At 44.8% G+C, this 22,859-nt stretch overlaps 2 protein-coding genes across 4 annotated transcripts in view; both read right to left on the reverse strand.

Moving 5' to 3' along the window:
- The window catches only part of LOC144673713 (nucleotide-binding oligomerization domain-containing protein 1-like), a 34,088-nt gene extending 22,989 nt beyond the window's left edge, over positions 1-11,099 (reverse strand). The window contains exons 1-2 of the mRNA XM_078535418.1: positions 10,914-11,099; positions 3,830-4,004 (exon numbers count right to left, since the gene is read on the reverse strand). Coding sequence (XP_078391544.1) covers positions 3,830-4,004; positions 10,914-11,099 — 361 coding nt within the window. The remainder of the gene's footprint in view (positions 1-3,829; positions 4,005-10,913) is intronic.
- A 6,109-nt stretch (positions 11,100-17,208) lies between these two features.
- nod1 (nucleotide-binding oligomerization domain containing 1) overlaps positions 17,209-22,859 on the reverse strand; it is a 60,858-nt gene continuing 55,207 nt past the window's right edge. For all 3 annotated transcript variants that reach the window (XM_078539407.1, XM_078539406.1, XM_078539408.1), the window contains exons 9-12: positions 21,692-21,775; positions 20,517-20,600; positions 19,486-19,569; positions 17,209-17,756 (exon numbers count right to left, since the gene is read on the reverse strand). In XM_078539407.1, the coding sequence (XP_078395533.1) occupies positions 17,687-17,756; positions 19,486-19,569; positions 20,517-20,600; positions 21,692-21,775 (322 nt within the window). In that variant the 3' untranslated portion in view covers positions 17,209-17,686. The remainder of the gene's footprint in view (positions 17,757-19,485; positions 19,570-20,516; positions 20,601-21,691; positions 21,776-22,859) is intronic.

The raw sequence follows: 22,859 nt of genomic DNA on the forward strand, positions 1-22,859 counted from the left end.
AGGTGGAGGCAGAAACTTACCAGGTTTCTGGCACTCGGAGGACTGCCGGAGGCCAGAGCTTTGCTGAGTCCGAGTCAGGTGACGAGCCTCTGGACTCGGTCATGTCACAGTTGCTGGAGCTGCAAAGGCAAGCTCAGGAACATCAGGAGGGGCTGTTCTCTGCACTCCTCAGATTGCAAGGCATGATGGAGGAGACCGTCCACCTTCAGTCTGAGGTGATAGCGCCGGCATGCCAAGGTCAACACTGGTAGGATGGTGGCCGCCATGGAGACCTTGGTCCAGGACTTCGCTCCTGCACCGCTGCACGGGCTCAACTCCATTGCTGATCCCATTGTTGACCTCCAACAGTGTGTATGCGAGAGGGATGCCGGGTAGCTTAATCTCAGTCCAGCTACCCCTGCCGCACAAGGAGTCAGCCTGGGGGGGGTCCCCATCGGGAGGAGGATCAGCAGGTGCACACTCTGGGCCCATCCATCCAGGTGATTCAGAGAGTGTCCAGCCCATCCGACTCCCCTCTTCCTGTGATCCCAGCAGCTCCAGCTTCACAGGCCGAGGAGGGTGCCACTGCCACACAGCAGGACCCCAAAAGCAAGCTGGGGCCCTCCAAGTCTTGGCCCTCCACAGAACGCCCGCCAAAGTCATACAGACAGGGCGTCACAGTCAGCAGGCTGCCTCCCCCTCCACTGTGGATGTCTGGGGAGCACCAAGATGTACTGGCAGAGTTAGGAAAGTTAAGGAGACTTACTTACACAGCCTGGGCATGAGTGTTAATCACTTGTACATACTGTTCACTATTGTCAATAAACTCCCAAGAATGTCGCCCTGCCTATGGCTCCTTGTTCTGTTGTGTTCTTGTCACTCAGATGTGAAACCTTTCTGCATAAGATAAAGGCAGGTGTCTCAGCCTCGGCCTCTCCCCTGCGCTGTGTGCAGCCTTCAGACCAAAGGGATGGTCCAACCTCACACTCCCTGGAAACATTACTGATGCCTGCACCTTAGGGTGCTTTCACTGCTGCCAGAATGTAGCAGGCAGGTGCCACAGAGTTCCGTCATTCTCTCTTTGTGCTCTCAGCATCTTCAAGGTTGGGCTGGCCCCCATCTCTTCAGCATCTGTGACCACCTGATGCTGTGCTGTGCTCCAGCTCCTGAAGGGCTCAGGTCCTGAAGGCAGACAAAGGGTCAGATGCTTCTAAAGTTTCATGGCTGCGTCTCTATGATATGACCCTGATCACAGAGTGCAAGCGAGCTGCCCTCGGCCACACAGGAGTCAGACATTCTCAGAGGCTATGTGAAGATTTATGGAGAGTCCTCACTGCATGTCATCATCATCCTCCTGCAATCAAGTAACTATTAGGGCCTCCACTGTATCTCCATGACAGGAGCATTCTCACAGAGGTTATTCATCCTGCCATAAACCAGATTGGAGTCAAACGTTCACAGATGCGATGTGAGGAACTATGGGGTCACCTCACTGCATGTTGTCATCATTCTCCACAAATCTAACAGCTATGAGGGGCCTCCCAAGTGCGCCAATGTCATCCCTGTCATTGCTGCCTCCAAGGACCTCATCGCTGTTGCCATTCTTCTCATCTGAGTAGGCGTGCAGCTCCTCCATCCCATCCTCAGCCAGCTCGTCTCCCCATTGGAGTGCCAGGTTGTTAAGGATGCAGTAGATGACAATGATGATGCGTGACACCCTCTGTAGACTGCATTGCAGGGCTCCACCAGATTGGTCCAGGCACCAGGACCTCATTTTCAGCATCCTGATGGTCATTTCCACCAAGCTGAGAGCTGAAGCATGAGACTCATTATACCATCGCTCTGCTGCAGTCTGAGGCCGCCGCATGGGTGTCATCAGCCACGGCCTCTGTGGTAAGCCCTTGTCCCCCGAGGAGACATCCCTGCAGCTTCTGTGGACCCTGGAAGACTCCAGGGATCTGTGACCGACTGAGGACGTAGGAATCATTCACACTCCCTGGAAACCAGTCACACACCTGCAGGATGTGTTTCTGGTGTTCACACTCCAGCTGCACATTCAGTAAATGGAACCCCTTGTGATTGGTGTTGTCCACCGTATGTTGTGATGGAGATCTGAGCACCACGTGAGTGCAGTTGATGGCACCCTGCACCTGTGGGCAACCCAAGGTCTGGGCAAACCCAATCGCTCTTGCATCCTGGCTGTCCTGGTCCCGGGTGAAATGCACAAAGTTGTGTGCCCTCGCAAAGATGACATCCATGAACTCACGGATGCATTTGTGGGCAAAGGCTTGTGAGGTCCCACAGAGATCACCTGTGGAGTGATTGAAAGGAACCATTGGCATAGAAATTGAGCACCGCAGTCACTTTGACGGCCACTGGCAGTAGATGCCCTCCATGTCCCTGTGGCGCCAAATGCTGCAGTCGCTGGCAGATGTGACCGACCAGTTCCCTAGACATGAGCAGTCTTCAACGACATTGATTCTCAGTCATCTACAGGAACAAAAGGCGGTGTCTATAGACTCTGGGTGTCATTAGGCACCTGCCTGCAACGGTGCGCCGTGGCTCTTGTGTGATGTGTGCAGGAGCTCCATCTGCCCCTTCTTCCTAAGGTTGCTGCTCCTCTCTCTGCGCAACCAGGAGCCTCAGTCACCCTCTCCTCTCTCATCTTCATGCTCTGTAGGCCACCAGGCATACAGCTAGTTCACCAGGCTCCATGATCCTGATGTACTCCTCCTGCAGGATGAAAGAGACACATGGTTAGCATGGGTGTACTAAGAACCTGTCCTGATTAAGTGTGACGGCCCTGCAGAGTGCTGGTCACCACTTGGATGGCCAGAGATTAGTGCGCTGCATGGCTGCCCTGTTAGTTTGAACCATGGGGGAGACTGGTCCAAACTGGGGTGCTGACATTGCAAGAGGCTGTGAGCCTCCAGCAGTGACTGCTCCATGGCCAGCATTAACGAGGAGATTGTACAACGTGTGCAGCCGTCCATCTGCTCTGCAGTCCACTAAAATGCCCATGAATTTGCAGTCTGTGCTCGGTGGGGGTGGCGGGGGGATGTTCTGGAGCACTTGGTGGCACTTTGATGCCTCTGTGTTGCTTGAGTGGGCAGATAAGCCACGAGCCGAACTCCAATCACATCAGTGTGGCTGCGTCTGAACTGTCTCAGTTGCAGGGGAATGGTCACTTCATACAATTTTCCCGAATGCGTGGCCACTTCCCTCACACACCCGACGCCCCCCACCCCGAATTCTTGTGCGCTATATTCAACAGCGGCGCTGCCCTTAACCCCCACCCCTCCCTGCCACCAGTCACCTCAATGGCAGGGCTGCCCTTAACTCCAACCCCCGACACCCTTCAAGCTTCAAGTCCAACAGGAGACCCTGGTGAGCGCTGCACAACGTTACTGTGTACTCACCCCTGAGTTCCCCTCAAAGTGCAGGCCTTATATGTGCTGTTGTGAAACACGTCGGCCTACTTTCCCGCTGATGTGGACGCACAATCCAATGGGGGTGGGCGGGGGCGATTTCAGCGGGCTGGCCTGATAATGATATGCTGAAGTATTACAATGAGGTCCCCGACATCCGATGGTGGAAACGTGGCCCGCTGTCTGAGCGGACAATCGCAAACTGGTTTCCTGTCGTCGTAAAACCGATTGTCTCATATTGTCTGCTCACACCACCAAACACGCTTGACACCAGCGGGAACGGAAAATTCCACCCATTGTATAATATAGGTCCCTTACTCCTGCCACAATTCCTCCCTCAAATAATGAGAATGTTAGGTTAGTGATGTCCTATTTTCCTTGCAGGCCTATACATTGGTTTCATTAACAACATATTTACTTACCAGCATCTGTGAGTAGTACTGGTTTTTTCAATAAATGCTCAGGTGGTTGATACTGAATGGCTTTTATCCAATCTTGGAGTTCTGGATAAACCTCCTTAGCCCTGTATATCACATGTACAAAATACTCGGCAGCTTCATGTCCTTTACTGTGTATTATATCAAGGATTTCACGCACCTAAAAAAAGTGTATCAACAACCTTAATGTTAGCAGCATTAAAAAGAGTTTCAAGATGGTGGATAATGTGCCAATTAAGGGCTTATAAATATTCCAAAAATTACCCTGAATCTCAGCCATTCACATCTTGGTCTGTTTGCCAGTCATTTGCATTCCTGCTGATCTACACTGCTTTGCCAACACATATAAATACCCATGCCTTTGTCCCACCTTAGATCTTCCCCAGTTTCTTGTTCCATCCTGTGTCACCCTGTCATCTTACTCTTGCCTCTCTCCCTTTGTTCAACTCTTGCTGACAAAGTCCAGCCATCTCAGCTTATAGTAGAGCCCTTCTGTCTCTAAACCCTTCAGTATTCTCTACCTCTCATTTTGTCTTTACAAATGTTCTCGACTCCCCTGGATTTGAGCAAGGTGTCAGCCATCTCTCTTAGCTCTCCAGCGAAGTCTCAGTGTACCTTTCTCCTCCTGCCTTGGGATTTTATTTTTTTTATATGCTTAAGGGTCTCTATAAATGCATGATAAGACCAACTGATTTCTGCAGCTTTGCTGACAAGCAAGTCTGATTTCGGGAGCAAGTTATGATGTGGTGATATGTTTAAGCCGGTCTGTCTCTTAAAGGCCACTGCACAAATACAATCTTCTGCTTGTAGCGGGCGCATAGTGCAATTTGCTCATTATAGGCAATTGTCCAGTTAAATCAAAATAGGTTAATTCTCCTCATTTCGATCTCTGTTAAGTCTCCTCATTTTGACCTCAGTGTTAAGTCTCCTCATTTCATTGCTATAAGAAACTGAAATTAACATATTTCAGAAGGGTTAAATCAAACATAATATTCAACTGCTAAGGATTAATAGCCGTGAATGAATTTACAACCTGCTTCAATTGTGCATTTCTCTCTCACCTTCCTTGATGAATCCAATTACCAAGGGGCAGATTTCACAAATATGAGTGAATTGAAGAACCTACTGAACTGCCCAAAACACTTGGCACATTTAATACATTATGAGCAGCACCATATGGTGATGACAAACGGTTAGTGTCATTTGCCTAATGTTTTTACATTCTTTCATGGAATGTGGCCATCGCTGGCAAGACCAGCATTTATTGCCCATCTCTAGTTGCCCTTGTGCAGGAAGTGGTGAGCTATCTTTTTGAATGCAACTGAGTGGCTTGCCAGGCCATTTGAAAGGATAGATAGGAGATCCACATTGCGGTGGTCTGGAGTCACATACAGGTCAGATTAGGTGAGGGTGGGAGATTTCCTTCCCTAAATGATATTAGTGAACCAAATAGGGTTTTAACCACAACCTGGCAGTTTCATGGTCACCTTTACTGAAACAAGGGGCTGAACCTTATGATCTTTGAATTTTTTCAGCCATTGGAAACAAGTGAAAATCCCAACTCCAATGGTGGCAGCTATCCACACAGCGTCCTGATTTTACAGCAAGCTGCCAATTAAAAAGGCGCCTACCCATTTGCCATCAAAGTAAGGATGGTAGGTGTAAGCGAGGGCACAGGCAGCAGAAGTTTGGGTATCCTAATCAAAATAGGTTAATTCTGCTCATTTCGATCTCTGTTAAGTCTCCTCATTTTGACCTCAGTATTAAGTCTCTTCATTTCATTGCTATAAGAAAGTGAAGTTAACATATTTCAGAAGGGTTATATCAAACATTATATTCAAAGAAAGGTCAGCTTATTAAAAGGTAATGAAGATGTCAATCAAAAGTAAACACTCAAACACCATGTTTGAATCTCTCCAATCAGGTTTCCACCTCTGCAACAGTACCAAAATATCTCTTATCAAACCCACAAATGACATCTTAAGTGACTAAGAGTAGAACATGGGAGGCCAGGAGTGCACTGGAATAATCAGGCACCAGAGGTAACAAAAGCATTGATGAGATCTTCAGCAGCAGATGAACTAAGACACAGGTGCGGGGGAGTCATGCATTATTATGGAGATGGCAATAGGTGGTCTTAGTGATGGCACGGATATGTGGTTGGAAGCTCATTTGGGTCAAATAAGGCATCAAGGTTACACACAGTCTGGTTCAGCCTCTGACATTTGCACAGGACGGGTATGGCATCAGTGACAAGGGAGCAGAATTTGTGGAAAAAATGAAGACAACGGCTTCAGTCTTCCTAATATTTAGCTTGAGAAAATTTCTGATGATCCAGTATTGGATGTCAGCCAAGCAGTCGGATAATTTAGAGACAAGGGAGATGGTGTGGTAAAGCTGCATGTCATCACTGCACATGTGGAAACAGATGTGTTTTCGGGTGATGTCACCAAGGGGCAGCATGTGGATGAGAAATAGGAGGGGACCAAAGATAGATCCTTGGGAGAAACCAGATAATAGTGTGAGAGACATTGTAGCTGATTCTCTGGCTATGATTAGATAGATAAGAATGAAACCAGGCCAGTGTAGCTGTCTAACTGGACAACGGAGAGAGGCATGGAGAGGATGGTGTGGTCAACTGTGTCAAAGACTGTAGACGGGTCAAGAAGAGTGAGGAGGGATAGTTTACCTTTGCCCCAGTCACTTAAATCATTTGTGGGTTTGATAAGAGACATTTTGGTACTGTTGCAGAGGTGGAAACCTGATTGGAGAGATTCAAACATGGTATTTGAGTGTTTTCTTTTGATTACATCTTTGTTACCTTTTAATGAGCTGATCTTTCCTTGAAGGATTTGTTTTGGTGCCCATGTGTTTATTTGCATAAGATTGGGATGTGTGGAGTGGATGGAAGCTTTTTGTCATTGATGCTGTGAATAGCTATGTGTAATTGACAGTTTTATGAGAAGGTGAGAGAGGAATTTTATTTCAAAGGGAATGCTAATAGTTTTTGTTTGGGTTCCAGACTCAAGACTAAGTTGCTGTCATGGTTCACTCTTCTGGCCATGTTCACTAACAGAACGGCTCGGCTCTATCAAAATTGTGGGGCGGGGGTTCAACATGTGTGCCCCTGAAATGGAACCGGCATAGGTGGGAGTGCTGTGTGCGAGTTACTACCCACAGCCTTACCCCGTGCCAGCAAGAGTTGCCGGAAATGGGCATGAGGTGGGAAACCCAGAATAGGGTCCCATCTGCCATTTCTAAAGGCCTTCTGACTCAGCCCAACTCCACAAAAGTCCAGGCCTGATTGTTTCATGGCAAGTTTGTTTCAGAAGGTGGTCACCCCGGAGCTTAAGAGTGTGCAGGCAGAGAGAGAGAATGGGTGACTATCAGATAAATATGACCGAGCATGTACTGTAGGGTCCCCTGAGTGCATCTCACTCTCTAGTCGTGATTTAATTCTGAATGGCCAATTAAGTGTCACTTAAGGATCTCATACCACCCAATCCATCACCGGAGTCTGCATGACCCCGTCTCAGTGAGCTCACCCCACTTACCTTTACTCCAGGCCTCCATGGCTGTTCCTGGCCTGGGACCTACTGAACAAGTGCGATGTCATACTGTTGATCCTCTGATTCACCTTGGTGAATATACTCTTTCTGTTAGATCACGAGATGGCCCTGCCACGACTACTAACATTTCAACATCTACACTGATTCCATACTCCTGTGTCTCTTCTGGAGTCCTCTAAGGGAACAGGGTCGCCTAGAAAGGATGGTTCCTCATCCTGTGAGGTGAATTCCTTGAGCATCTCTCTTCCTGGCATACTCAGCTGCTAGCAATCCCTTGAGGATGACCAAGGATCTGCGTGGGTGATGATTGTTAGGTTCTCTCATGCAAACAGCATATCACAAATGAACAAGAGCAGGCATTGGAGATGGGGACTGCAGTGGAGAGTCCCTGTCAGAGGGCACAGGACACTCAAAGCTTTGCTCAGATGGATGCAGATGCTGAGCTTTGGGGCTCATCCACAAAGTGGACAACTCTGGAGCAGCAACAGAAAATGTTTAAGATTTTTGGTTTTTGATTGACAAGGGAGTCAAGAGTTATGGGGAGGCAGGCAGGAAAACGAGTTAAGGCCACAATCGGATCAGCAATGATTGTATTGAATGGTGGAGCAGGCTCAAGGGTTGAATGGCCTACTTCTGCTCCTATTTCTTAAGTTCCTATGGCGTTCCAAGAAAGATGGGCATTGATTTGAAAGGTGACAACATGATAAAGTACCTTGAAGAGGAAACTAGGTTGGAAATGGAGGTGGTATTTGCAAAGATGGAGGGTTCAAGGTTTAGTTTTTTTGAGGAGAGGGATAATGATAGTAGGGGGATGGTGCCTGAGGTAAGAGAACCATTAACAAAATCAACTAACATGAGGAGCAGGAAAGGCAGTTGCAGTTTGGTGGGAATATGTGTCATGGGTTTCATGAAAAAGATGAGCTCAGAGATGGCGTGAGGGGAATCCTGACGAAAACTAGAGAAAAATACAAGTTCAGGGCTAGGGCTGTGGGGAGCCGTAGAGGAAGCCTAGCCCAATGGGATAGGGGAAGTGGCAGAGGCAGCTGATTGGATGGTCTCAGTCTTAGTGGCAAAGAAGTCCCTGAACTCCTTGCCCTTGTTGTAATTCAAAACTGTACTTCAATGACTGTAAAGTGCTTTGGGATGTCCTGAGGTATGAAAGGCACTATATAAATGTGAGGGTTTTTAAAAAATGATGCTAGGGTAGTAGTTTCCATCTAAAATACAAATCTCCATAGAGAGTAAAAAAAATTAAAATAAATATCTTCTTCCAGACAAGAAATCTCTTTATGGTTTTAAAACAAAATTACACAATCTTCACTTCTTCAATAAACAGACTGAACCTCAATGGCCCAGGAAATATTAAACAAACTGGATACCACAGAGCCAACCATTTAACATTTTTCGTGAAAGGTACTTCCCCCTTTTAATGTCTTCCACATACTGGGGAATTTTAACTTGGGTAGATGCTGGCAGCTGGGGGACTCAGAAGCCAGGATGTGTGGCTTCAGATCAGAAACCTCGGAAAAGATTTGGAGGCCTTGTGGAAGGATTGGAGGGCTCGGTTAAGATCAGGGGCTTCATGGGTGTAAGATCAGAGGTATTGGAGAAGGGAAATTGGAGGCCATGGGAGGGGATTGAATGTCCCGGGAGGGGGTGAGGGTGGGGAGGTTGATGGGAGGCCACAGTCGGGGGAGGGAAAAGTTAGAGTAGGTTAGAGGCCTCAGGATAAATCAGAGGCATCAGAGGGAGATTGGAGGCGTGTGGGGGGGTGGGGTGGGGGGTGGTGGGGGCAGTTAGTTGGTCACCATGGGGTGTGACTGGAGGCCTCAGGAGGGAGATTCAAGGCCTTAGAAGAGGTCTGCATGCATTGGGGGTGGCTGGAAGTCCCAGGGGCAATTGGTGGCCACGGGGAGATGACAGGGGCTTCAAGGGTTTGAATGGGATATCTTGTGGGGAGATCAAAAGCCTTGAGGGGAATCAGAGGCCATGGGGATATTAGAGAGCATGACGGGGTGATATCAGAGACCTCAGGAGGAGAATTGAAGACTTCAGGGTTGGGGGGGTGGAGGGGGGTGATGCTGGGATCAGAGACCTCAGGGAAGGAATCGGATGTCAAGCCTCAGGGGGACTGATCACAAGGGTCAGGGGTAGGGGTTGGTTGTCCAATTGCAAAGGGTTAGTGAGGCAGAGAAATTGGTTCCAGCAGGTAAGTAGAAAGGCACTTGAGCTTCCCTCCCTTTTGCCAAAAGGTTTCCCGAGGCCTGGGATTGCCAGCCAGACAGAGTTAAAGTTGAGATGTTGGATAAGTTTGAGCAGAAGGGCCTCATTGTAATATTTAAATTGCCAACCCATCTCCTGGGAGTGGGTTCGTTGCCTATCCTCTATGCTACCTCCATTAAAACCTGACCTGAAAGGATTGGAGACCCCAAACCCGCCTGCTCTCTCATTACATTACATACACATTATTTAAAAATGTGTCCTAGTTATCAAGAATTGCCCTGTCACTCGTCATCTGTTCAGGAGACTGGATGTTCTGAGCCAAGGCACTAATCTTAGTTTGACTTACTGATTGCCACGAATAAGTGGGGCAGGGGCTCCGCAAAACTGTCCCTTGGGAGATGAGCATCAAGTGTTGCACAGCATAGGGATTCAGGCTAATTCTGCTGAGACCCCCGGGCCACAGTAACACTGATGTGGGGAGAGACATAGTAACATAACAAAAGAGTTGGTCATTCATCCCCTCGAGCTTGTTCTGTTGAAGGGTCATGAGGACTCGAAACGTCAACTCTTTTCTTCTCCGCCGATGCCGCCAGACCCGCTGAGTTATTCCAGGTAATTCTGTTTTTGTTTTGGATTTCCAGCATCCGCAGTTTTTTGTTTTGATCACCATTCAGTTTGGTCATGGCTGATCCGTATCTCAACTCCATTATCCCACTTTTGCTCTTCATACCCATACCAAACAAAAATGTATCAATCTCACCCTTAAAAGTTTTAATTGACCACTTGCACCCACATCCTTTTGTGGGAGCGAATGACAGATTCCCCTTCCATTTTTTGTGAATAAAGATCTTCCTGATTTCACTTCTGAATGATCGAGCGAAAATCGCAAAATTATTCCACCTCATTCTCAATTGCCCCCACCAGAAGAAATAGTTTCTCTGTACTTAATCTATCACGTCCTTTTGACATTTTAAACCCCTTGACTAGTTTACCCCTCAATCCTCTAAACTCAAGGGTAAACAAGTGTATGCACCCTGTCCTCATAATTCAATCATTTAAACTCTAGTACCATTGCACACACTCTGAACCCAATATATCTTTCCCGAGGCGCTGTGCTCAGTATTCCTGATGGGGCCTGACCAATCCTGTATATAACAAAGTATATAACAGAGGCGGCTGCTACGAAAAGAAACACTGGGAAACTTTTGGCTAACTATACATGCTAGGAAACTGCCCTGTTCTTATCGAGACCCGCTGATTTGCTAGTCCGTTTGTACCTTGTTATGTCGAATTGTATTCCTCTGTACAAGTTCCTTATCTTCCAAGGTAAAGTATCCAGACTGTAGCAGGTTATCCAGGATGCACTCGGTGTTTTTAATTCCATTCACTAACTCCACTCGATGCACTGTGAGGAGATCGAGGTAAGAGGCAGCCTGCTCTTTATAGGCTGCTGTACCTTCCATAGCAAATGTGGAACAATTTATTTTTCTTCTTCACTGGTATTTTAAGCAGATATCCTTCTTTACTCAATAAGAGCTGTTTTTTTGCAGGGGCACCATAAGTAGTCCTGGTGCACTGAAACCTCAAATCAAACTTCCGCTAAACGACTAAACTTCGATCTAACTAAACAAAAAATTCACATCTCGTCATATTTAATCACAGACTTCCTCTATGGGTCAATTCACTTCCGGCACAATATTGCCACACTGTTTGGTAACTGCACTGTCAGAGGTGCCACTTTCAGATGAGACCTCAAATCAAAATTCTGTCTGCCCTCCCATGTGAGAGATTACCTGTACTATTTCAAAGGTAAATGTGGTCACTATTGTAATATAGGATATGTTTCATACAGCAAGTGACAGGGACCAGTAATGTTGGTTGAAGGATAAATATTGACCCTGGACCAGGAGAACTCTGCTCTTTGAGTTTGCAGTTTGTGGAGCCTTGCTGCTCTCAAATTGGCTTCTGCATTGTATATAATTACAATAGTGCAACATCTGCCTTCAAAATTGTGGGGTCTTTACATCAGCCTGAGAACATAGAAAGGGTTTTGGCTTAATGTCTCTTTGAAAAATGGCACCTCTGGCAATGCAGCACAACCTCAGGATTGCATTAGTGTTTCAGCTTAGATTATGTACTTATGTCAGGGTGGTAGAGTCAGCAGGTACCTGGTTGTTAAATTTGCTGATGACACAAAGAAAGGTAGAAGAAAAAGGACAAAAGGAGTCTGCAAAGGGATATAGAGAGTTTAAGTGAGTGGGCAAAAATTTGGCCGATGGAGTATAATTTGGGAAAATGTGGCCACTTTAGCAAGAAGCTTAGAAAAGCAGCATATTATTTAAATGGAGAGAGATTGCAGAACACTGTGGTACAGAGGATCTGAGGGTTCTGGTATACGAATCACAAAAAAGTTAGTATGCAGGCACAACAAGTGATTAGGAAGGCAAATGGAGTGTTGTTTATTGCAAGGAAAATGGAATATAAACGTAGGGAAGTTTTGCTGCAGTGGTACAGGGCATTGGTGGGGTTGCAACTGGAGTACTGTGTACAGATTTGGTCTGCTCACTTAAGAAAGGATATAATTGCAGTGAAGGTTTCCTCGGCTGATTCCTGGGATGAAGGCTTCGTCTTATGAGGAGAGGTTGGACAGGTTGGGCCTGTGTCCATTGGAGTTCAGAAGAATGAGAGGTGATTTTATTGAAAAAATAAGTTCCGAGGGGGCTTGACAGGGTGGATGCTGTTTCCCGTTATAAGAGAGACTAGAACTAGGGGCTGCAGTTTAAAAATAAGGGATATGCCATTTAAGACGGAGATGAAGAGAAACTTTTTCTCTCAGAGGGTCATTAGTCTGAGGAATTCTCTTCCCCAGAGAGCAGCAGAGGCAGGATCATTTAATATTTTTAAGGCCGAGTTAAATAGATTCTTGATTGATGAGGGAGTCAATTGTTAGAGGGTAGACAGGAAAGTGGAATTGAGGCCACAATCCGATCAGCCATGATCTTATAAAATGGGTTCAAGGGGCAGAATGGCTTACTCCCGTTCCTAATCCATATGTTCGCATGTGTGCTCATATGTAATGCAGAAAAGTGGGAAATGATACATTTTGATAGGAAGAAAGAGGATAGGCAATATGAACTAAAGGGTACAATTCTAAAGGGGTGCAGGAACTGGGGGTATACAAATCATTGAAGGTAGCAGGGATGGTGGAGAAAGTGGCTAAAAAGGCATACAGGACTCTGGTCTGTATAAATAGAGTCCTAGAGTGCAAAAGCAAGGAAGTTATGGTAAACATTTATAAAACACTGGTTCAGCTACAACTGGAGTATTGCCTCCAGGTCTGGGCACCACACTTTAGGGATGATGTGAAGGCTTGAGGGGATGCAGAAAAGATTTAAGAGAATGGTTCCAGGGATGAGGGACTTCAGTTACGTAAAAGGATTGGAGAACCTGGGGCTGTTCTCCTGAGAGAAAAGAAGGTTCAGAAGAGATTTTGGCAAAGGTATTCAAAATTGTATGGGGTCTGGACAGAATAGATAGGGAGAAACTGTTCCCATTTGCAGAATGCATAAGATGCAGAAGACACCAACTCAAGTTGGATGGCAAAAGAATCAAAGGCAACATGAGGAAAACTTCACAGTTTGTGGTTAGGATCTGGAATGCACAGTCTGAGAGTGTGGTGGAGGTAGAGTCAATTGCAGCTTTCAAAAGGGAACCTGAAGAGAAAAAATTCAGAATTACAGAATTGTTGCAGAGCAGAAGGAGGCCGCTCAGCCCATCGTGTCTGCACCAGCTCTCCGAATGAGCATCATGACTCAGTGTCATTCTCTTGCCTTTTCCCCATAACCCTGCACATTGTTTCTATTTTAAAAATCATCTAATGCCCTCTTGAATTCCTCGATTGAACCTGCCTCCACTTTCAGGCATTGTATTCCAGACCTGAACCACGAACCTGAAACTGAACCTGAAAAAGTTTTTTCTCACATCGCATTTGCTTCTTTTGCAAATAACTTTAAATCTGTGTCCTCTTATTCTTGATCCTTTTACAAGCAGGAACAGTCTCTCCCTATCTACTCTGTCCAGCCCCCTCATGATTTTGAGTACCTCTATCAATTCTTCTCTTAGCCTTCTCCTCTTCAAGGAGAACAGACCCAACCTCTCTAATCTATCTTCATAACTGACATTTCTTAAACCTGGAACCATTTTTGTAAACCTCTTCTGCACTCTGTCCAATGCATTCACATCTTTCCTAAAGTGTGGTGCCCAGAACTGTACACAATACTCCAGCTGAGATCTAACTAGTGTCCTATACAAGTTCAGCATAACCTCCTGGCTCTTGTACTCTATGCTCCTATTAATAAAGCCTAGAACACTGTATGCTTCATTGACTGCTCTCTCCACCTGTCCTGCCACCTTCAATTACTTATGTACATATACACCCAGGTCCCTCTGCTCCTGCACACATTTTAGAGTGGTACCCCTTAGTTGATATTGTCTCTCCATGTTCTTCCTACCAAAATGAATCACCTCACACTTCTCTGCATTGAACTTCATCTGCCATCTATCTGCCCACTCCACCGACTTGTTTATGTCCTTTTGAAGTTCTACACTGTCATCACAGTTTACAATGGTTCCAAATTTTGAATCATCTGCAAACTTTGAAATTGTCCCCTGAACACCAAGATCTAGATCATTAACATATATGAGGAAAAGTGGGGAGCCCCACTGCAAACCTTCTTCCAGGCCTAAAAATATTCATTACGTGTTGTTTCCTATTACTCAACCAATTTTGTATCCATGTTGCTGCCAGCCCTAATATTCCATAAACTATAACTTTTCTCACAAAGCTGTTGTGTGACACTATATCAAATGTCTTTTGGAAGCCCATGTACACCACGTCAACAGCATTACCCTCATCAACCCTCTCTGTTACCTCTTCAAAAAACTCCAGCAAGTTAGTTAATCATGATTTTCCTTTAAGAAACCCATGCTGACTCTTCCTAATCAACCCACATTTTTCCATGTGACTATTAATTCTATCCCAAGTAATTGTTGCTAGAAGCTTCCCCACCACCGAAGTTAAAATTTGCAAGAGCATGGTGAAAGGGACTAGCTCACCTGCTTTTGAGAGCCAGCACAGGCACAAAGGGCTGAATGGCCTCCTCCTGTGTTATAACCATTCTATGATTCTAAGTCCCTGGAGCAGAACTTGAACCCACAATCTTCTTACTGAGTAGCAGGAGTTTTACCACTGAGCTAGGGCTATGCTTTGTTGGAAGATAAATACAAAATTTATACAACATATTACGTGAACTTGATGGGCTGAATGGCCTCCTTCTGTGCTGTGATGATTCTATGATATTATCAAGTTCTCCTTTTCAACAGAAAGGAGCAGCTAATTCAAACTAATACCCTGTTGAGAAAAAAAAGACATCTGAAACTGAGTGAAATTAAAGAAAGTGGGCTGAAAGTCTTGACCCCTTATGCACACCCCCATTGTAACTCCAAAGGAAGGACTGAAGACTGTGGTGATTATTGTATCTTCTATTTGATAGAGGAGCCTTTGCCTATTCTAGACAAGCCTATTGACAGGGGGAGGGTGGGAATTCCTAAAACTTGTGGTCCCTGATCTTTCAGAGGCTGAGTGTATCTTTGAGGTCAGCTCATTAGTAGACTGTAGCACTGGCCTCTTCCATACAGTCTTGGGATGGATGACAGGAATTGAAGCCAAGGATCATGGGAATTGAGGCCAAGGATGATGGCAGATTAAGCCAAGAATCATAGCATAGACCAAAACAACTCACTTTTTTAAAAAAGTGTTTACATGCATGTAGTTTCCTTCTCCACCCTCTCATCTATCAGGGTACCAGGGCTGCATTTCCTGGTCTCCTTTAGGAACTAGGTGCTGGACGTGCTCCCCAAGTGAGGTTGTGTACAGGCATGATCCCAGAGTACTTGCAGTGATCGCAGCCCAGAGAATTTCTGGAGTGTTCACAGAGGCAAAAGTGAGCTCGTAAGGGGTCTGGACAGAGTAGGTAGGGAGAAATTGTTCCCATTTGTAGAATGCAAAAGATACAGAGTACACTAATTTAACTTGAATGGCAAAAGAACCAAGAACCAGACATGAGGAAAACTTCACAGACAGGGAGCTAGACGGGAAAGGGAGATGATTTGCGGATGATAATGGGCTGATCACTCAAAGTATCCAGTCAATGGAATGTCAAGTTTCAACTTGTACAGCTCGAGCTGATAACAAGCCTAAATAGGTGTCTTTAATTTAACCCCTTGGTATAACATGTTGAATTTTTCTCTGCAATATTGCTGTATTAACATTAAAGTTTAAAGGTCTCCATTTGTGTACTAAAAGGAGATAAGGAATCATATGTAATTTTATATTATCATTCAAGTACAGACATGAAGATGTTACATATTTTTCAAAACAATATTCCTTTTAAAATGGACCCTGATGGACTGTAAAATGGCTGCTGAGAGGGTCACCTGACTTTTACAACTTCAACAGCCTAGCAAGCTTTCTAGAAAGTTCCAAATTGGATTATAATGGGCAGCAGCATCCCTTGAATGGACATGCCTAAATAGCACTATTCTGTGGAATTTCACAGCTTCTATTGACAAGGCTACTCCAAAACTCAGGGACAATAAACTCCCAGACTCTGAGTCCCACAGTCTGCCATATAACAAAGGAGGACTATTGAGATTAAGTATCCACAATGAATTGCTAAAGATCACCTTCTACCATATATCAATGGCTTTTGACCATGTGACTAGAACTCCTTCTTCATTATGAAAGACCATCATTTGCCTTCCATCGTGTATCAATGGCCATTCATATGTGATCGAAACTGCCCTCTGATTTTGAAATCCTTTCATCCAAAAGCTGAGAGAAAGAAAGAGACTGGGAAGTTGGCAGAACACCAGCAACAGCATCAAAGCTACAAAGAAAAGGCTGTGTGATCTGGCCTTTTCAAGACTTGTGAGACTTAAAATCTTTTAAAAGCCTCCTCCAAACAGCTCTGAGTTCGCCTGTAAGAAATTGGGCCTCCAGTTTCAACAGTCATTAGGGCCTGCCTATACGACCAGCCGAACAGTCCTTACTTTGAAGGGACTCTGCGGTTTATCTAGGTTTAACCCCAGCCATCTGAACTTACCTGAACTTCAGTTCTAGATTGGGTAAAGCTCCCTCCTTCACTGCAGTCTCAAAGACACATGAACTGCTAATTATTCTGTTTGGTTTTAATATTTGTAGAAGTGCACCACTGTCTTTAATTGTATCTTTTTTGGGCATGTGTGTTTGATTAATGTAGTGATAGACTTTTCTGGAGTGAATGTGTGAATAAATGACACTCCTAACTGTGAAAGTCTGTTGCTGGTGACCACACACTGGTGACCGGGGGCGGGGGGCGGTGGGGGTGTTGGGATGGGGTGGTGTTGGGAATACACAGCTGCCTTATCAAAATTAAACTACACTGATAACAGACAAAGGTAATTGGGGGTTTCAGTCTATCTCTCTCCCCTGTATGTAACTATATAGACATATTTTTTGTTTACAAACTTAAGTCAATTCATTCCCACAAGTTTATTTTTATTATCCACCAGTATGTCATACCATAAATAACCATAAATAAGTACAAACATTTAGCTGTCGGCATCCATGTGAATGACAGAAATTCCAATTTGACACTGTTTCAGTATAAATTCTGTTCATTTATGGTAGAAGAATAGTAATGATAGATGTCAAGGTTATACCCAGGCCTTTGCAATGAAACCTTGGGAGTAGTGTCAGCAGCTACCGTTGCTCATATCCGATGAGTCACAAAGGCATTTTCAATGTATCTTGAAGGGTCAGTGGAAAATACCATGGTTTACATGCTGGCTTTCCAGCAAACTTTCAATTCCTTTAGATTGTCCCACTCACTGAAACCCACATAGAAAACACTTGGCAGATTTCTTTTTGTTCTATAGGTAGGTAGTGTTACGACTGTTGAACATTTTTCAGCTTCATGGTGTATGATGGCTCCAGCACGGGAAATATCGTTCAAAGCACAATCCGTTTTTCTTTCTTAAACCTTTTGGCTTCTTCCGCAGAGATGTTATTACCATTCAAGCTGATTAGGAAAGAATCCAAACAGGTTAGTGCCTGTCCCAGAGGTCCACAAAATGAAGTCTTAGTGACTGCTAAGTGCCGGATAACACACAACGCTTCTTATTCACAAGACTTTGTGAAAGAACAAAGATCTACACAAATTTTATTGAAAAGAAGCATTATTGGAATCTTGGATTGCAATGTCTATTGGCCGGTTAGTCCTTATGGGAAGAGGGTTCTATGGATTCTCACAAACCATATGGTGAGGGGAAGTCTTCCTCAGCCACTCCAAATGAGTGGATTTCAACACAGAATTCAAGGGCAGAGCTCCAATCTCCACAGACGGGACTGTCTGGAGCAGCATTTTGAACCCTGCACCTTCTGACTCAGGGACCAATGCTACCACTGAGCTAAAGGTTTACCTCAGTTAAGTGATTACGACTCTTTTATGCTGCAGAGCTGTTTATAAACACTCTAAGATTGCCTGAGGCTATTGGCGTTTTGTAGATTCTCCTTTAACATTGTAGAGCAAACTGCTAAACATTAGCACAGCAGTAAAGCAACTGTTAAAACTGGTGCAGGCTCTAAAGCTGAATTACCCATAACAATATACTCGTAGTCACAGCAGCCATGTGGTCCAGGTCAAATAAAAGGGTTTTTACTCAGAGGCCTCACTGGGGAAGGGTTCTGTGAGCGGTGGGCGGCGAGGCTGGGGTGGCTGTGCGGGGGTGTAGGTGTGAGCGGTTTTGGACTGGAAACTCCAGCATACGAATATGCTTGGTAATCCACAGTGTTGTCTTTTTCCCAACACGTTCCCTGCCTAGAGGTCAGCCTGATTGACCGGCTTAGCTCCCTACTGAGAAGGCGGCAGGAGCAGGGAAGGAACCTGCCACAGTGTTAGTGGTTGGATGGGGTGGAAGGTTTGGGGGTGTTGGGGGGGCGCGGGGGGAGGCGGTGCTGATGAGGAATGGGAATGTTGGGAGGGTCCAATCCTTGATGCTGGAGGTGGGGCTCAGATGGGGAAACTCCAATGGTGGGAGGTTGTGGGCGTTTGGTGGCAGTGAAGGTGGTAGCTTGGTGGGCTGGGACGGAAGCACTCCAACTCCTCCTAGCCTACAAGCAGCGCTGGAAGAGAAATTTTCTTTTCCCTGAAGCTGTCCTTGTGTTCCTTGAGCTGCCAAGTTTCCAACCACCTGGAAAACCCAGTCAACCATGATTAAACCTTCAAAAGTGAGGTTGCCAACTTCATTAAAATATTTAAAGTGCCAACGCACCTCCTGTGAAAGGGTTAGCTGGCCGCCCCCCTGCCCTTCCCCTTTTAAATCCAGAAGTGGGTCGGCTTGGGGACAGGTTCAAGATTTTAAAAATGTTTACATCTCACCTGACCCCAGCTCCCCTGTTTCTGGTGGTTAAAATTACCCCCAGAGTCGCTGACGGCCAGTTGTATCCCAGGGACATTTCTTTTGTTAGAACAGTTTTACCTGAGAGCAGAGTCCTTTCCAATGTCTCCGAGGCGGATTGGTACATAGCATGGAGAATCACCACTGAGGACAGGGTATTGCATTGACAATGTGAATAATCCAGGGATTGGATATATATTTGAAAGGGAAAAAATTGTAGGACTTTGTGGAAAGAACAGGGCAAGGGAGGTAACTGGATAACACTTTCAAGGAGCCAGCTCTTTGTAGTGAATGGCCTCCTTTTGTGTTGTAAGATTTTATGATATTCCCGGGCAATAAGATTTTTCTTACCAAATCTCTTCTATTGTTGCATTTTCTTTGAGGATCTCGAAGAAATGATTTGCTCCCACCACTGTAATTTTGTTGCTGATCACCCTGTAAATAAGATATTTCAATATTATCTCTGCATAATACCGTTTCTCGTCATTAAATCGACATACTATGAATTTCAGTTCCATTTTGCCGAATGTGAGGCTTCATGACAGTAATTACATTACTTAATGAGTTGCCCTCCTATCTGCATCACACATTCTTCCAGACCCGGCAATATCATCTGTCTCCGCCCCTGTTTCCGTCAATCTGCTGCTCATCCATGCTTCTGCTACCTCTAAACCTGGCTATTCCAATGCAGTAAAATAAAATCAAACTACTGTGGATGCTGGAGATCTGAACTTAAAACATAAAGTGCTGGAAAAACTCAGCAGGTCTGGCAGCATCAGTGGAGAGGGAGAGAAACAAGGCTTAATGTTTCGGGTCCAATATGAATCTTCTTCCACTGACCGCATCCTAACTCACAAAAGACCCATTCGTCCATCACTCCTGTGCTTGCTGATCTACATTGACTCCTGGTCCAACAATGCTTTGATTTTAAAATTCTCATCCTTGTGTTCAAATCTATCCACGGCCTCACTCCTCCCTATCTCTGTAGCCACCTCCAGTCGTGCAACCCTTGGAGAGTCCTGTGTTATTCCAACTCTACCCTCTGTGCAAGCCCCACTTCCTTCACCCAAAGTTGGAGGCCATGCTTTCAGCAATCTAGTGCCTGAGCTCTGATAGTCCTGGAAACTCAATAAAAGCAAGATTAATCTCCTGGGCACTGCTGTAAGAAATCCTAGAGAAAAATCATAGTGTCATCAAAAATGATGGTGCGTGTTGTTTTCCCCATTTTCTTCAAACGTTTTCATTTATTAGTCATAAAATTATTGGAGGTGAGAGAAAAAGGTTGTTCGACTGGGTGGGGCAGTTGGAGGTGGGTGCAAATTCTAATCCTGTCTACCAAAGACAAAGGAAATGTATTGTGCAGAATGCACACAGACATTTACCATAAGTGAAGTAGGCTTTTGTTGACTCTGAGCGCTTCAGCGAATAACTCTGCTGCTTCATCATTCAACTGATTTTCTGTCAACCTAGTTTACAGAAGAAAATGTTAAAATGGTGAAAAAGCTTCTGAACTTGATTGTTGCTCAAACACAGTAAACACAAGTTGGAAGCAAAACAGTGGCAACCTTTAACAAAAACACATAGAAAAGCTAGAAACGCACAACTGGTCAGTCAGAACTGATGGAAGGAACTGTCCACGATTCAGGGTGCGGACCCTTCATTAATATCTTGCCCGTTTTCTCTGTCTTTGTAACAGTAAACACAGAAGTGCTCCCTTCCCTTCATGTGGTATAAGCATTCCATGTCTTGATCAGTCTGCCTGTGAATAACTTACTGGCACTAGTCCTAAATTTGCTACTTTTAACCCATGTTCTGCTGGCATTGTGTCAGGTATGGCCCAGTAGTAGCACTCACATCACAAATCAGAAGTTATGGGTTTAAGCCCCACAATACAGTCTCGAGCGCATCTTCTAGGTTGACACTTCAGTGTTGTACTGAGTGTTTACTGCACTGTTGAGCATGCTGTCTTTCAGGTGAGATGCTAAACCACGTCATGTCTTTTCTCTCTGGTGTTTGTAAGAGAACCTATGACACTATATTTTGAAAAAGAGCAGGGGAGCTTTCCCCAATGTCCTGGCCAATATTTATCCCTCAATCAACATCACCAAAACAGATTAGCTGGTCATCATCTTATCAGTGTTTGTGGGGGCTTGTTCTGCACAAATTGGCCTTCTACAACAGTGACTACACTTCAAAGTAACGCTCCCTCTTTTTCTTCATTGAGCGCGGCCTATTCATTTAAGTGCGTGAAATCTTTAAATTTTTTGTGTGACCTTTCGGGTACGGTAGCTTAAAAGAGCCAACCTCCACGGAAACTTCCAGGTTGCTGCATGGCTATGCAGCTTGGTGGGAACGTTGCTTCAAAGAATACTTAATTGGCTCTAAAACATTTTGGGACTTCCTGAGACTGTGAAATGTCCTACATAAATGCAAACTCTTTCCTTATCTCGAAGAGCTAAGAAGACCAATCAGAAAGTTTAGGGTCAACAAAGCTTTGACAAAAAACCTGCTGTTCACCAGATAAAGCTGAACATTCTGAAGCTGAGATTGTTATTACCAAAATATCTCCAGGGATCTGTTGTCTCTCAGTGCTGCCGCCAAACTTTTCCCGCCCTCCGTGGAAATGCCATTGGCTGCCAGGCTAGATAAAGGACACAGATACTGTTAATACACATTAGAGAACTATACTGACAGCTTGAAGAATCTTCTTAGACAGTAAAGGTATGCCCCAACCTCTCCATACCCCAGATTTACAAGACACGGTTTCCAAGCTGTGACTTCAGCTGCCTAGGCCCTAAGCTCTGGAATTTCCTCTCTAAACCTTTAAGTCTTTCTCTCTCAGGGGTTCAAATCTCTCCATGGTCTCATTGCTCTTGTAAAAAAAAAAGAGGCTTATATAGCAACTTTCACGAAAACTCTTTACAGCAATGAAGTAGTTTTGAAGGAAATCCCTCCCCAAACCTCTCTGCCTCTCCACCGTGCTTTCCTCCTTTAAGACACTCCTTAAAGCCTCCTTGACCAAGCTTTTGGTCATCTGACCTAATATTTTCTTAAGTGACTCAGTGTCAAATTTTGTTTTATAACACTGCTGTGAAGCACCTTGGAATGTTTTATTATGTTAAAGGCAGAATATAAATATAAGTTGTTGTTATTGAAGGGTAATGAAAGAAACATGGGAATAGGAATAGGTCATTTAGTCCCTCGTGCCTTTTCCTAACTCCATATAACTGTCTTTGTCCCATATCCCTAATACATTTGGTTAACAAAAATCTATCAATCTTAGATTTAAAATTGACAATTAACACAGCATTAATTGTCATTTGCGGAAGAGAGTTCCAAATTTCTACCGTTATTTGTGTGTAGAAGTGTTTTCTAATTTCACTGCTGAAAGGGCAGGTTCTAACGTTTAGACTCTCCAGCCAGTGAAAATAGTTATTCTCTATAATACCTTGAAAACCTTGATCAAATCACTGCTCTGCCTTCTAAATTTCAGACAATATAACCCTGGTTTGTGTAATCTTTCTTGGTAATTATAACAATATTAGGCAGGAACTGAGGAATCTAGACTGGAGGCGGATGTTTGAGGGCAAATCAACAACTGACATGTGGGGGGCTTTCAAACGTCAGTTGATAAGAATTCAGGACCGGCATGTTCCTGCTAGGATGAAGGATAAGCATGGCAAGTTTCAGAAACCTTGGATAATGAAGGATATTGTGAGATTAGT

This window comes from Cetorhinus maximus, chromosome 3 (assembly GCF_964194155.1).
Source record: "Cetorhinus maximus chromosome 3, sCetMax3.hap1.1, whole genome shotgun sequence".
In the NCBI taxonomy this organism is placed as follows: domain Eukaryota; kingdom Metazoa; phylum Chordata; class Chondrichthyes; order Lamniformes; family Cetorhinidae; genus Cetorhinus; species Cetorhinus maximus.